Source organism: Melospiza georgiana, chromosome 6, assembly GCF_028018845.1.
Source record: "Melospiza georgiana isolate bMelGeo1 chromosome 6, bMelGeo1.pri, whole genome shotgun sequence".
Lineage (NCBI taxonomy): Eukaryota > Metazoa > Chordata > Aves > Passeriformes > Passerellidae > Melospiza > Melospiza georgiana.
The window spans coordinates 19,774,538-19,787,972 of record NC_080435.1 but is presented as its reverse complement, the minus strand read 5'-3'; the positions used below and the strand labels follow the sequence as shown (position 1 = coordinate 19,787,972).

General features: G+C 47.9%; 1 protein-coding gene across 2 annotated transcripts in view; it reads left to right on the top strand.

Moving 5' to 3' along the window:
- The first annotated feature begins 5,031 nt into the window (after positions 1-5,031).
- Positions 5,032-13,435, top strand: part of SCUBE2 (signal peptide, CUB domain and EGF like domain containing 2) — a 34,971-nt gene continuing 26,567 nt past the window's right edge. The window contains exons 1-4 of one of the 2 annotated variants that reach the window (XM_058026525.1): positions 5,032-5,149; positions 7,820-7,942; positions 8,357-8,482; positions 10,784-10,918. In XM_058026525.1, coding sequence (XP_057882508.1) covers positions 5,047-5,149; positions 7,820-7,942; positions 8,357-8,482; positions 10,784-10,918 — 487 coding nt within the window. In that variant the 5' untranslated portion in view covers positions 5,032-5,046. Of the gene's footprint in view, positions 5,180-7,819; positions 7,943-8,356; positions 8,483-10,783; positions 10,919-13,435 lie in introns of both variants that reach the window. The other variant, XM_058026524.1, reaches the window with a different exon arrangement.

Genomic DNA, 13,435 nt, shown 5'->3' with positions numbered 1-13,435 from the left:
CGCCCTTCTCTCATGGCTGTTCTGGCAGCAGTCCCACAGGATAAGGTCAGGATCCAGCATTTGCTCCTGCCATGCCATTCTGCTGAACTTTATGGGAACAAGGAGTGTAATCAGCACCTTTTTATCCAGAGCTTTGTAAAATCCTTCTCCCTTTGTTCAGAGTAATGCGGTTTTAACTTTTTTTCTTGTTATTTTTCCAAAATAAGGGGGCAGGTTTGGTTGGTACAGTTAGTGTGGCTGTGCTGTTCTGTTGTTCAGTGGGGATTTTTTGGTAACAGTTAATGAGAAAAGATAATCTTTTTAACAGCACACATTCATTCTAAAGAGAGAAATGCAGTGATGAAAAAGTAAGCAGTTCATCATGCAGTAAGTACATAGTGCTAAACTAGCCAGACATTTTTACAGGCTCATCATACCTGATTTGAGAGAAAAAATTTGGCTATCACCTATCAATTATTTAGCCTTCTTTGGTTAATGCTACAATGATACTTTATACAAAAAGAAAATGCAAATTAACAAAGTTTGGTTTAAATGGAATCAAATACTATGATGGTAAGTTTATACAAAAGGAAAAAAAAGCCTCTACCTGCCATAAACTTTAACCACCTGATATTCTGTAGCTGAAAACATATTCATGAACTGGAGACTGTTCCACAACTTTTTCCATTACAAAGAGTATTTTTCAAACTGTTTAAATTGGACTTAGTAGCTGGATGACCCATACTTTTTATGTGTTTTAAATTCATGCATATGTTAAGATTTCTGCAGTGAAACTATTCAGATTTAACATTTTCTGTATATTGTCAAATGAATTTTGTCCGTAGTGAGGAGACTATAGGATACTTGAAAATACTTGAAGAAATTGTACACGTACTTCGCATCTTTGTAGCTCTTTATTTTATACCTAGAGATTGGCTGTTAAACTAAGATAAAGCATCAATACCTTATAAACTATATATTTTACTACATGGGGAAATCACTGGCTTGTTATTTTTAAGGGCCGTGTTGAAGTTTACATTATAATGACAAAACCAGGTACTGTTTTCCTTTTTTTTTATTTTTCCTGTGACATTTCAATCCATTGGATATTAAATGTGAATTGGATATACAAAGAGGTTTTACAGGTGTAGCTCATTTGCTGAATTGCAATAAAATTTGTCTTCTAACATGAAAAAAATAGCATTAATGTGCTATTTTCAAAAAGTCTGGTATAATTTGGCTGATAATCTGGCTCATTGCCTGGCTGCAGGTCTGTGGGACATTTTAGTGGCTCATTTCAGGAGATCTTTGCTGTACAGTTTTGTGTCTGATCTGCCCAGCTACATCTGCTCCCTCCCAGCTACAGAGGCCATCCCTGTCTGTCAGACTGCCAGCAGTGGAGGAGATGCTGCTCAGGAGTCAGGGAATGGGGACAAAGGGACCACACAGACCTTGGGAGGGTCTGTGAGCACACACACCCTCAGATGTGCTGCGGTTCCCTTTGTTTCAAACCACATGAGGCCATCTCTGAATGCTCTGTTCCACCAGGGAAGACAGAAGGAAGGAGTTGGATCATTCATCTGGAGCTATCTCTGGTGCTTCACCTCTCACACCCCTGGGGTGGTTTTGCATGGGAGGTTTTGCACCTGGTCTGTGGTGGAGGCTTTTTGTAAGCAAAGGGAAATAACAAATAAAAATATCAATATCCCTCTTGGGGGAAGGCATCGATCTCCCTGAGCTGGGGCCATCCTGGGGGATGCCAGAGGGTGAGCTTGGCCTGAGCCATGCTCTGGCCTCATCCTTGGGCAGGTTTTGGAGTGCATTTGTGGATTTGGTACCTGCTGTGGGTGTGCTGGGCCTGTGAGAGACACCAGAGCTCTGCTCCTGGGCTGGGATGGACCTGCTGCTCCTGACCCTCTGCAGGGATGGACGTGGGGCTGAGGTAAGTGCAGCTTCATTCATCTCACCTCAGGTTTTTCAGGTTTCCTCCAAGGAAAAGGAGCACCAAGAGCAGGGCCTTGGCGGGCAGAGTGTGTTGTGCAACTGCAGGGGCTGTTCACTGACTGCTCTGGTCCAAAATGTTACCATTTGTTGTAGCAATGACTTGGAAAGTTCTCACAAGGAAACACAAATGTCTAAAAGTTATTTCACATGACAAAGTGTCTCCTTTTTTCCCCTATTAACTCTGAAATGTGTGTGTATTAATAGGCCATGCTGTGTTCAGTTCTGCAATAAACAGGAGCTGTTCTTCATTTCAGTGACAGTGGCACGTTAAGATGCAGATCCTGCAACATTTAAAGTGTCACTGGTGGATCTGATGTTTGTTTGGGGAATGTTTTTCTACAAATAGCATAAAAAGACTTGGACAAGACATATAAATTACATGGGAGGGGTTTCTAATGCCCCTTGTGACCAGAGAATGCACAAATTTCCTCTGTCTCAGATGAGTCCTGTGCAGGTCCTGCTGGTTACTGAGGATGTGTTATTTTTACACAGAATTCAGCAAGCCTGGAGCACTAAGATGGGAAGTGCAAAAATTTGAGTGATACATTTCAAAGAAAAACAATTCTGAAAACTCAGTGAATACCTGGAGATGAGCAAGGCTTGAAACTACAACTGAGACATTTTGTGTGTGCTTTGGAACAATTAAATATTTGAGAATGTTTCCTTACTTGTCAGCATCCTACTTTGCTTTTACCATTCTGGCATCTCCCAGTTGTTTTCAGCTGCTGTCACAAGCACTCATCATGCTCAGTTTTGGGTCAATATGATGCAGGCCAGTAGAGTTGCTACTTCTCATTGAAGTGCAGATGAAATCTCAATCTGCATGTCTTCAGGTATTGTTTGGTCATCATTAAATAATGAAATTTAACAAGAGTTATGAAACAAAGCAGTTTTTAACCCAAATTGGTAGACAAAAGTATTCATCTCTCCTCAGGACATGAGGTGTGCAGTTCCTGAAGCAGATTTTATATCCAGCTGCTCTGTGGCAGGTTAGTCTCCATCTCTCAATGTGGGGCAGCTGCATGTGATGGTGAAAATGGAGAGCAGAGGGGAATTGAGGGTCTTACCTCTATGGAAGTAGCTATTTTCCAGGATCTATTTTACTCCCTGAAACTTTGTTACTTGATTTTTATTTAAAATTGCTGGGAAAAAAAATCCCCCAACAGTCCTATTTGGTTGTCTTCCTGTCCAACTGCCCTGGTGTGGTTGTTTTCCTTTCCTCACACGTAGTGCTGAAGTTGAATCTCAAGAATTTTTGTAGCTTCTCTCCCCCAGTAAAGGTCTTCGTGCCCAGAGCAGTCATCTGTTACTGTGACTCTGTGGGTGAATAGAAATAGTTAAAAAGGCTGCAAAAAGGCATCTGAGCTGAGGTCTGAGCTTGTCTGGTTTGTGTCTTTAAAGAGATATTTTAATGGCAATTCCTCATCATAAACAAATGTGTGTTAAATGTGAAATAATAGCCAGGATCCTTCACAAAACACTTTGAGATTTATGTGTAAGAAACGGCTTCATTAGCTAAGATGAATTTGATATTGTTCTGTTTGTTTTCCAAGCTGCAGTGAGATCTTTTGATCTAACTCAGGCATTCCCAAATATTTATGTCTCCCTTTATGTTTTAGTTTACAGAAGTAAGAAAGATGCTTTGCTTTTAGGGTGCCTCAGGAAGCTTTGGATATTTTGGTCACACGACTCTGCAGTGTCTCTTGCTGGTTTTTCTGCTGCACTCTTCATATGTGTTCTTACTTTGACTTTTGCAAATCTTGTGATGAAAGTTAATTTAATTAATACTGGTCGAGTTCATTGAGGGGACTGGGCAGTGCCTGAAGTGAGTGGCAGCTTTTCTGTGAGGGGGTTTGAAGCCATGTGCCTGGATAGGAGATGGGTTCTCTGTCCATTTGGGAGAGCTGTTTATGGAGACAAACCTGAGTGATATCCCTGCATGAGAGATGTGCAGGTGTGCCAGTTCCCACCGCAAGTATGAAGGTTTATTCAGGAGATCATGGAAACTCTCGAGAAACCCTTCATTCATTTATTGCTTAGGGCTGGAGAATCCTTGGAGTGTTTAATGAGCAGCTTTATGTATTTATAGATGAGATTGCCTAAGACTGAAACCGTCCAGGAGACACAAAAGGTTGCTTCTCATTGGATTCAAAAAGAGAATAACTTTGATCATTTCAAAAGCAATGAAGCCTGATGCTCCAGTGAGAAAGGAGAGTGGTAATTTATAGCTGCCATTAAGGAAACAAAGACAAAGACTGAGGGAAAGTTTCATTCTGAAGATTTACTAATGTGTATAAACCGCCCTTGCAACTAGAAACAGCTCGGTATTTCTCACAGAACAAAACAAAAGGGAAAGGGCAGTGAAACGGGGATGGGAGGGAGGGGTGGGAGAGAATACTGCCTGCTCTTGCTCGCAGCCTGAAAGGTCAGACATTATTTAGGAAATGATAATTTCAGTGAATAATGTATGAGCCAATTTTACCTGCCAAAGGAGCGACAGCTGCGAGCAATCCCTGGCTGGGAATGGAGGTGGGATGGGGCTGGCTTGGGGGTGGGGTGATGCGTGGCTTTGGCATGGCCTCCAGCCGGGGGGGATTCACGCTCTGCGGCGGGGTGTGATTACACGGTAAAAATGTCAATATTGTATTGAACCAGCGCAATGGAGACTGGAGCGCATCGGGCGTGTTCGGGCTGCCACAGGCTCGTCCTGCCGGGAGATGCTTCCCGGGCCCGGGGAGCACCCGCTCCTGGTGTGAGGTGTTCCGGCTGCCGAGTGTGAGGTGTTCCCGCTGCCGGGTTTCCAGCGGCTCCATGGGACACCTGTGTTTGTGGCTCCGCAGGTGTGCGGCTGCCGGGGCTCCCATGGGCGGGCTGGGGCGGTTCGTGCGCCGGCAGCGCCCACCGCGCCCGGGGCAGCAGCGGGGCAGGGCCGGGCAGGGAGGGAGGGAGGCCCGCCCAGCCCTCGCCGCCCCGCGCCCGCTGTCAGTGCGAGGCGGGCCGGGCGCCCCAGACACTCCCTCGGCCGCCGCCTCCTCCCGCCCGGCAGCGGCAGCAGCGCCATCCATGGGGTCCGGCGGCCGCCGCGGCGCCTCGGGGGCCAGGGCGCTGCCGCTGCTGCTCCTGCTGCTGCCCGCGCCGGCCGGGCCCGCCGCGCTGCCCCTGCCCGGTGAGTGCCCCCGCTCCCTTTCCCTGCCCGGTGAGTGCCCCCGCTCCCTTTCCCTGCCCGGTGAGTGCCCCCGCTCCCTTTTCCTGCCCGGTGAGTGCCCTCCACTCCTTTCCCTGCTCGGTGAGTGCCTCCGCTCCCTTACCATGCCCGGTGAGTGCCCCCGCTCCTTTCCCTGCCTGGTGAGTGCCCCCCGCCCCTGCCCGGTGAGTGCCCCCGCTCCCCTACCCTGCCCGGTGAGTGCCCCCGCTCCTTTCCCTGCCCGGTGAGTGCCCCCGCTCCCCTACCCTGCCCGGTGTGTGCCCCCGCTCCCTGCCCGGTGAGTGCCCTCCACTCCTTTCCCTGCCCGGTGAGTGCCCCTGCTCCCTTAGCCTGCCCGGTGAGTGCCCCCCGCCCCTGCCCGGTGAGTGCCCCCGCTCCCTTTCCCTGCCCGCTGAGCTCTCCCGCTCCCTGCCCGGTCCCGGCCCCCGCTCTCCCCATCCCCGCACCGCGGCTCCCCCCGCAGGCACCGCGCGGTCCCGGCTCCTCTCCGGGCCGGCGGCCAAGGGAAGGGGCCGGTGCCGGTGTGAGCTGCGGCCGTGCCCGGGCTGCTCGCAGGGCGCTCCGCGGGTGCTGCCAGCGCCGCTTTCCCGGCGGTTCCCGCTGTCCCGGGAGCGGGGAGAGCCCCGGGACGGGCACCTCGGGAGCGGGGTGTGGATGGTGTGTGAAGCTGCCTTCGGACCCCGCGGAACCAGCCCCGGGGTTCTCCCGCCGCCACCTCCTGCCAAGTTGAAGGCTGCGGTGTTTGCTCACAGTCTCGTTCCTGCAGGGTCTCCCTTGTGCTCGGGACGCTGTCACTTCAAGGGGAAATCTCGCTCTCTGTGCCTACGGATTTTTCCTAGCCCTCTTTTCCACGCCTTTGCATGCATTAGAGATGCGGCTTCTTGTTGCGGTTCTTTACCGCACGCTGCAGATCACAGAGCAGGGTGTAAAGATAACCCAGCTGAGCTGGGAGCTGCCGTCCTGCTGCTGCCACGAGATCTGCTCCCTGTCTCTGTGTCCTGCCCTAGAGGGAAGCCCCTCCTTGCCGGTGTTTTCTGGGACCCCTCTTGCCGGGGCAGCTCGGTGCCCCTGGCTCGGGCAGGGCAGGGGAGAGCTGAGGTGCCGAGGGCACGCAATGTGGCTGGTGCTCCTTTATGCCCTCTGTCCGTCTGTCCTTCCTGCTCATCCTTTCTGTCTGCCCTACCTACTGGAGTCCCACGAGCTGGAGACCCCTCAGCTATTGCCTGCGCCTTTCCTTGCACGACTTGTTCCTTCAATTCTCTGCTTCCCATATTTTTTAATGGCTTGACCTCTCTGCTTTGAGAGAGAGCCGATGCTGCTGCCCTTCCCAGCTGCTTCCCAGTGTTTGCCACCTTCTCCTTTCTTGCTGGTGGCAGTGTCTGGGACCCCATCCCTGGAGCTGTGTGCACCTGAGAGCCAGGCAGGCACTGCTGCTCTGGCACTGGCTCTCTGCCTCATTTCCCACTGCCAAACCCCACTAGGAGTTAAAACCAAGTGAACACATTCTGCAGTTGGCAGCTGCTGCAGTACCTACAGGCATATTTTGTGATTGGGGGAAAGGAAAAAAAAAAGAGCAGAATGAATGCTATAATTGTAAATGGGAGAAGTGCTGGCTGAAGTTTCCATTTGGAAAGTGATCCCCACCATAAAAAGTTGCTGGCTATTGAAGTAGTTGCTTTCTGCTGATACTCATGCACTACTTCTTGTTTTATGAGGCACTTTTTGTACCTGCATGGGGTGTTGCTCCTACAATTCTCCCTTTTAGCCAGTTGCTGGAAATCTTCCTCTTTCCATGCTTCGGTTTTCTTCTGCTGTGTGAAAAGCTTGTGCTGATGTCTGTCTTCTGCTGCCTGTAACTTTTCTTCCTCTTCTGTCTACACTTCTTCATCTCCAGGAGTTCTTCCTGTTGGTGTTTCCCTTTCTCTTCATTTCCTCTTCTCTGAAGTTTCCACCTGGATATTTTGCTTCATTTTGCTGTGCTGTGAGATGGCTGGCCAGGTGATTTGGCAATGCTGCTGCCCAGACACTATTCTTGTATTAAAAAATAATATTTTACGATTATACATCTGTTTAATGGTAAGTCAGTCTTTTAACTTGTTGGTGGTGACTTTGAAAGCACATTTCAATCCTCTCCCCTTGTTATTTTAAAAATCCTTGGGCTTGCTGCAGGTGATGCATGGATGTGATCAAGAACTCTTTCAATGACTGTTTTTTGTTTTTAATGTTTTAACTCTTTGCTTTAACTCTTTCAATGACTTCTTTTAATCAGAAAGATTGACAATCTCTGATGAATCTCTGTGAACCTATCAGCTGAATTTCACAGAGCATCTAATCCTTACGAGATTGTTTTGGGTGCATTTATAAACTTACAGAAAAGCTTACCACGGGCTTATCTGAATATATCTGTAGATATATACAAATATATCTATGTGCAGGTAGAATGTGACAGAAATTGAAGTGCAGATGCTGTCTCTGCCTGTTTCTGTCCTGGCACACAAAACCACACAGTATTCTTGTGAGCACCACAGAGGGATGCTCAGCCTTGTCATCCCCTCAGGGATGTGCTCAGGAGCCACGCCCTGCTCTCCTGCTGCTGCTGACATCCCTCCTGAGCCTGCTGTCTTTTCACAGATGTGGACGAGTGTGCCCTGGGGCTGGATGACTGCCACCCAGATGCCATTTGCCAGAACACCCCGAAGCTGTACAAGTGCATGTGCAAAATGGGTTACACCGGCGAAGGCAGGAAATGTGAAGGTAAAAGGAGCAGAGCACAGCGCTCTGTCTGTGCCAGCGTGGAGCATTTCTGAGAAAACAGAGCCACTGAAAATGACAAAGGATGGTTTTAAAATCAAAATAGTGATTGTTTTGTCATCTGATTTACTTCTTGTTTACAAAATCAAAGGCAAACCTTGCATGGATTTTCACCTGTTCATTTCACTCAGCCTGATAATGAGTTTGTTGTTTATGGCCTTAAAAAGCATAAGGTAAAGCTGCCAGGGGGTTTCAGGGCGTTTTCTCAGTCATTCACAAGAAATGCATTAAATATAGTGTGTTTGCAAGACAATGACCATTTTGGACAGCAGTTGCTGCTCACATTTAGGCAGTCACATCCCTGTCTATAACACTCAAGCGAGCATCCATCATACTGACTTTTGCTTTATTCCTTAGACATTGATGAATGTGACAACGACTTCAATGGGGGCTGTGTCCACGAGTGTTTCAACATTCCAGGGAATTACCGCTGCACTTGCTACGATGGCTTCATGCTGGCTCACGATGGCCACAACTGCCTGGGTAAGGGGTGTGCTCAGGGGCAGGGTGGGGAATGCTGGAACACATCCCTGGGCAACACCTGCCCATCTCCTGGGCTCACTCAGTGCAGACAGAGAGGAAATGTTGCTTGTGAGTCTAAGGGTTTTCAGGTATTGAGGTACCATCCCAGTGTGGATCTTTCCCCCCTCTGTAAATGAGGATAACTGTGCTATGTTTCTGTGGAGTGCTTTGGGTTTAAGTGTGCCAAATGCCATCTGTTATTATGCTAAATGAGTTTATATAAAGGAACATGTGCTATCATTGTCCTCTCTGTCCCACAGTTAGCTTAGGATCAGTTGTCCAGGTGTGTTTCAAGGCTTAAGGATCTTCTCTCTCAAATCTACTTGTAATTTGGGGGCTTCTCACTCTGAGTATTCCTAAAAGGGGAGGATAACTGGGAGTGTGTGTGATGGAGGCCACTGAAGAGCAGAGGGACTGAGCCTCGAGCTGGTGGAGCTGTCCTGCTTCCTGGGCACCCTGTGTGCTCACCCTGTGCCATTTGTTTTTCCAGGGATGGCTCAGTTTCCCTCTAGTACTGCACTCCTGTGGAAGTGCCTGACACACCTCCACACCCAGGGCAGCCAGAGGGAGCCTTGCTCTCCCTGCATGATTGCAGCTAATTTGGCTGGCTGCTCCCACTGGTGTGTGGCACATCAGCTGGGGGTCACACCATCCCCAGGCTGTAACTTCTGCAGGGACAAATCAGGAAACTCGGGAGTATTCAGTGGGATTGGGTTGGGTTTTACCTGCTTGCCTGCCCAGCTTTCTGCAGTGTAGGTGGAGGAGAGGCTGAACTCCCCAGCTTCCAAATATCTCAATAAAGTAGAGAGGGAAACAAAATATCTGCGGATGCTTTAAAATAACAGAGCATCCATCTTATTTTTGCGTTTGTGTAAACACAGAGTGGAGTTCAGCTGAGGTTACCACGAGGGGCTGGATGTGGAGGAGCACACTGCCCCTGACAATGGCACCAGAGGCCTGTGTGTGTTCTCCTTGTACCCAGGGCGTGCTTCAGCTGAGCTCTTTGTGACCACTGACACAACCTAGGCCAAAATCTCCCACCTGCTATGTGGCTGGGGAGCTGCTCAGCATTGCATGGCAGAGCTATAAAATAAAACAAAACAAAATGTCATTGACATACAGCGAGGTTTTTACCACTGATGTGCCAATTTTGAGTTGTGATGTAAACGTTAAATAAATATTTTGGCATGCAGCAAATTGGATCACATCTTCTCTTAATCTGTTTATTTACTTTGTTCACGCCAGGGTTGCCCTCCTCTCACCCTTATTTTTGAAGATCTCTGCTGTGTGCCTGGGTTTAAGCCAAATAGACAATTACTTGTTGGAAAGAGATGATTTTTTTGAAAGCTTTCCAAAGTCTGTAAGACAGAAACATCTGCTGGAGTTCAAAACTGTAGCACTAAGGGCTCGTGGTGGCTGTTTATTCATGATTGTTTGCACATTCACATCGCTGCAGAACTCTAAAATACTCAGCTTCTTTGTGATGGAGATATGTCAGCCGCTCTTTTTCTCCAGCAGGTCACATTCCTTTGCCTCCAATTGCCTTACTCACTGCCTTCAGTGGACATTAAATCTGTTGTAATACTATGTTATGCTTCTTACTAAAAGCCTCTCTTTCTCCTCTTTTTTTTTCAAGACAGCTGTTTTCTGCCAGAAATGCAACAATGTTAAATTAAAAACATTGTACTATTAGCCAGGAACGATGAACAGAACAGGGAGCAAACATGGTGTTACAGATGAATTTGCAAATGAGACCAGTGCTTTGCCTCAGCAAGGTTTTGTTCTGTTTTTAAGGGATTGAGTGTTTTTCAGTTCCTGCTAAAAATTTCTGAAAATTAGGCTAGGAGAAGTATTTGGCACTCATGGTTTCAAAAACTTGTGCTTATTAAGGGGTAAAATTCCAAAGAATTGGAGGTTGGGATGGGCATCCTGTTGTTCAGAGGCTTAGCTGAAGATTTTCTACTCTTTGGTTGTGTTGGTTCTCTTGCAAGCAGAGCCCTTCTGTGTTCTCTGGTGTTGTTGAGACTCTGATTGTTGCAAAATCAAGATTCAAACTGCTCCCAGAACTTCTGCTCTTGTCCTTGACTGCAGTCAGTCAAGGACAGGAGTGATGATGGGCGATGATGTCCCAGGCTTGAGGGAGGAGGATCACAAAGATCACAAACCAAGGGGTGCCTGGGTGCCTCCAGCTGGTGTCTGTCTGTCTGTCTGTGCCGCGGTGAGGGCACCAAGCTCATCTCTGCCTTTCCCCCTCTCTCTCAGACACAGACGAGTGCATGTTCAACAACGGTGGCTGCCAGCAGGTGTGTGTGAACACGGTGGGGAGCTACGAGTGCCGCTGCAAGGAGGGGTTCTTCCTCAGCGACAACCAGCACACCTGCATCCACCGCTCCGAAGGTACCGCCCGCCCTTCTAAACCCCTTCTGAAGGGCTCTCAGGGTTTTCAAAGCTGAGAAGGGGCTGGGAGTCCTGCTGCCTTTGAAAGGAGCAGCGTGTCAGGATGTTCCAAGTGGCTTTGAAGAGCTGCATCCCTTCCTCTCTTTGATGCCAGCTGTGTGTGCGGTGCTGTGCCTGCTGAAGGCTGTGCTGCTGCACCCCGGCTCCCTGCTGCTCTGCTGGGCACCAAAACTCTGCCCCAACCCAGAGAATGGCCACAAATGCAAGTTCCGGCCATTTTCAGTTACAGGGCAATAGCTGCACTGCCTTCAGATACCTTTTAGATTCCCCCTAGAATGTTTAGGTTTCAGCTGAGAGATTTATTGTTTGTCAGCCCCAAAGGTATTCAAATCTCGTGCTTTGTTTTGAGTGAAACCTTTGTGAAGCGACCTTTGAGAGATCAGAGTCTTGGATATCTGATTAGGCATCAGATGGAACAAAATTATTTTGGATGCCCTCAGGGGATGCTTTAAAGTGGTTGCTCAGATCAGGGAGTTGTCCATTGAACTGTACAGTGAAAATCTCAGTAAGAAGTGCTTAGAGCTGCAAGGCTGTCTTTAATCTATGGCTTATTGTTGGCATAACCATAAGAGGAATCTGAGCATGAATAAACAAATCTCACTCTAAAAATCCCCAAAGTGAAGAGATCAACATTTGTAGACATATATGGCCATCCACAGATGAGGGTGCTGAGGTGGCTGCCATCTGACAGAGCTGAACTGATCTTCTGTTTGGGTTAAGAATTTGTGTCCTCAGCTCCTCTGGCCCTGTGCTTGGTCCCACAGAGGTCTGGTTCAGCCTGCCACTGCAGGGGCTGGGCCAGGCACAGCAGGGCTCTGAGTTCGTGTGCACCCATGGAGGGGCTCTCTAAGCACTGAAATTGGTTGCTTGAGCTCCTTGTCTTGTCTGATGCTGAGAGGAAAAACTTCCAACTCTTTTTTCATACTTGCTGCTGCTTCAGTGTCTTCTACTCTCTTGAACTGACAGCAGCAGCATTCCCTGTCACCAATATTTGCTCCCTTCTTTGTACCTTTGGAATTCTGTCTCTTTTCTTAAAGATGCATTTAATTTCTCTTAATGTTTTTTTCCCCTAAAAGGCCCTTTTTCCATAATAACAAACATCCATTAAACATAGGTATTTTTCTTTGAAAGGGAAAGCAAAGAGGACAAAATGATGGATTTTCCCCATAAAATCTACCTAATAAAATACATCTTTATCCAAACCAGTCCTAAGAAAAACCCTCAGCTCACTCTTTTGCCTGATACATTTTTTTTTCTTAGTAAAACATTGAGGTGATTGTTTTGCTTTCTTTGAAAGCCATTTTTTCAGGTTTCATGCTGTGACTCTTTCCTGCCTACCTTACCCACTCCCCCCTTCATTACTGTAAAGTGCTGCTGAGGATTCCCCACCTTTTTTTACCTTTTTTTTACCTTTTTTTTTTTCCCTTGGGTGGGCATGTCTGTTGTAAGCCAAATCTCACTTCTTTATCTTTCCCCTCACTTTGTTCTCTGCTTTTCTGCTCATTTCTGGGATTTCTGCTCTCTGCCTCGTGTATGCATTGCTCAGTGTTTGTACTTTGCTGGTTCTGAGACATCACAGCATTGATCAAAGCAGATTTTGGCTCCTACTGCCTAGGCCATCCATTCAGTTTTGCTTCTTATCTGTAAAGTGAGGGGATATTTCCGTCCCATTAAAATTTCCATATCTCCCAGTCCCATTAAAATTTCCATATATCAATGCCTGGGGCACCTTCCCTGTGGGCTGCAATATTGGCATTTAAACACACAGGAGCAGAGGGACCTGGAGGTTAAACCACAGGAACTGAGGGTGTCCTGGGAAGTTGTGCACAGTCCTGTTTTTAATCCTTGTTTTCCTGCTGGAATGGGCTGCTCTTCATCTGTGTGGGAGAAGGAATTACCCAGGGAGGGTGTTGGAGCAGCTGGCAGGGCAGCCATGCATGTGCACCTTGTTTCTGGTTCCACTTGCTCCATGATAGGGAATGCAAAAACTTGAGAGAAAACAGAGTGTTTTGTGAGTAAATACCTGGTGCATCTTTGTGGCTGCCTTTGCTCTGGCTGGCAAATCTTGCTGCTCTCCCTTGTGGTATCTCACAGTCATAGCTGGGCTGGATTGGTGGGAATGGAGGGGATCTGAGGGATGAAAGGCACCTTGGAATCCTGTGTGAACTCACACAGGGCACATCTCAGCTGTCCCTGCTGGAGCCTTGGCTGCAGAGAGCAGGGAGAGCTGGGGAGCTTTTGGGGAGAAATTGCCTTAACACAAGGATGAAAGACTAAAGCACTCCTGGGATGTCCTGCTCTGCTGATGCTCCTCACCATTTTTCTGTTCTCTCAGAATGTCTGGTAGCTCTTTGCATCCTCTCTCTCTGTCCTGCAGAATGCCTGCTTGAGCCTGCCCTAACCATTTAGGCCTTAATGCTCTTAGCAGGTTGGGAATGTTGTCCTGACACCTTCTGT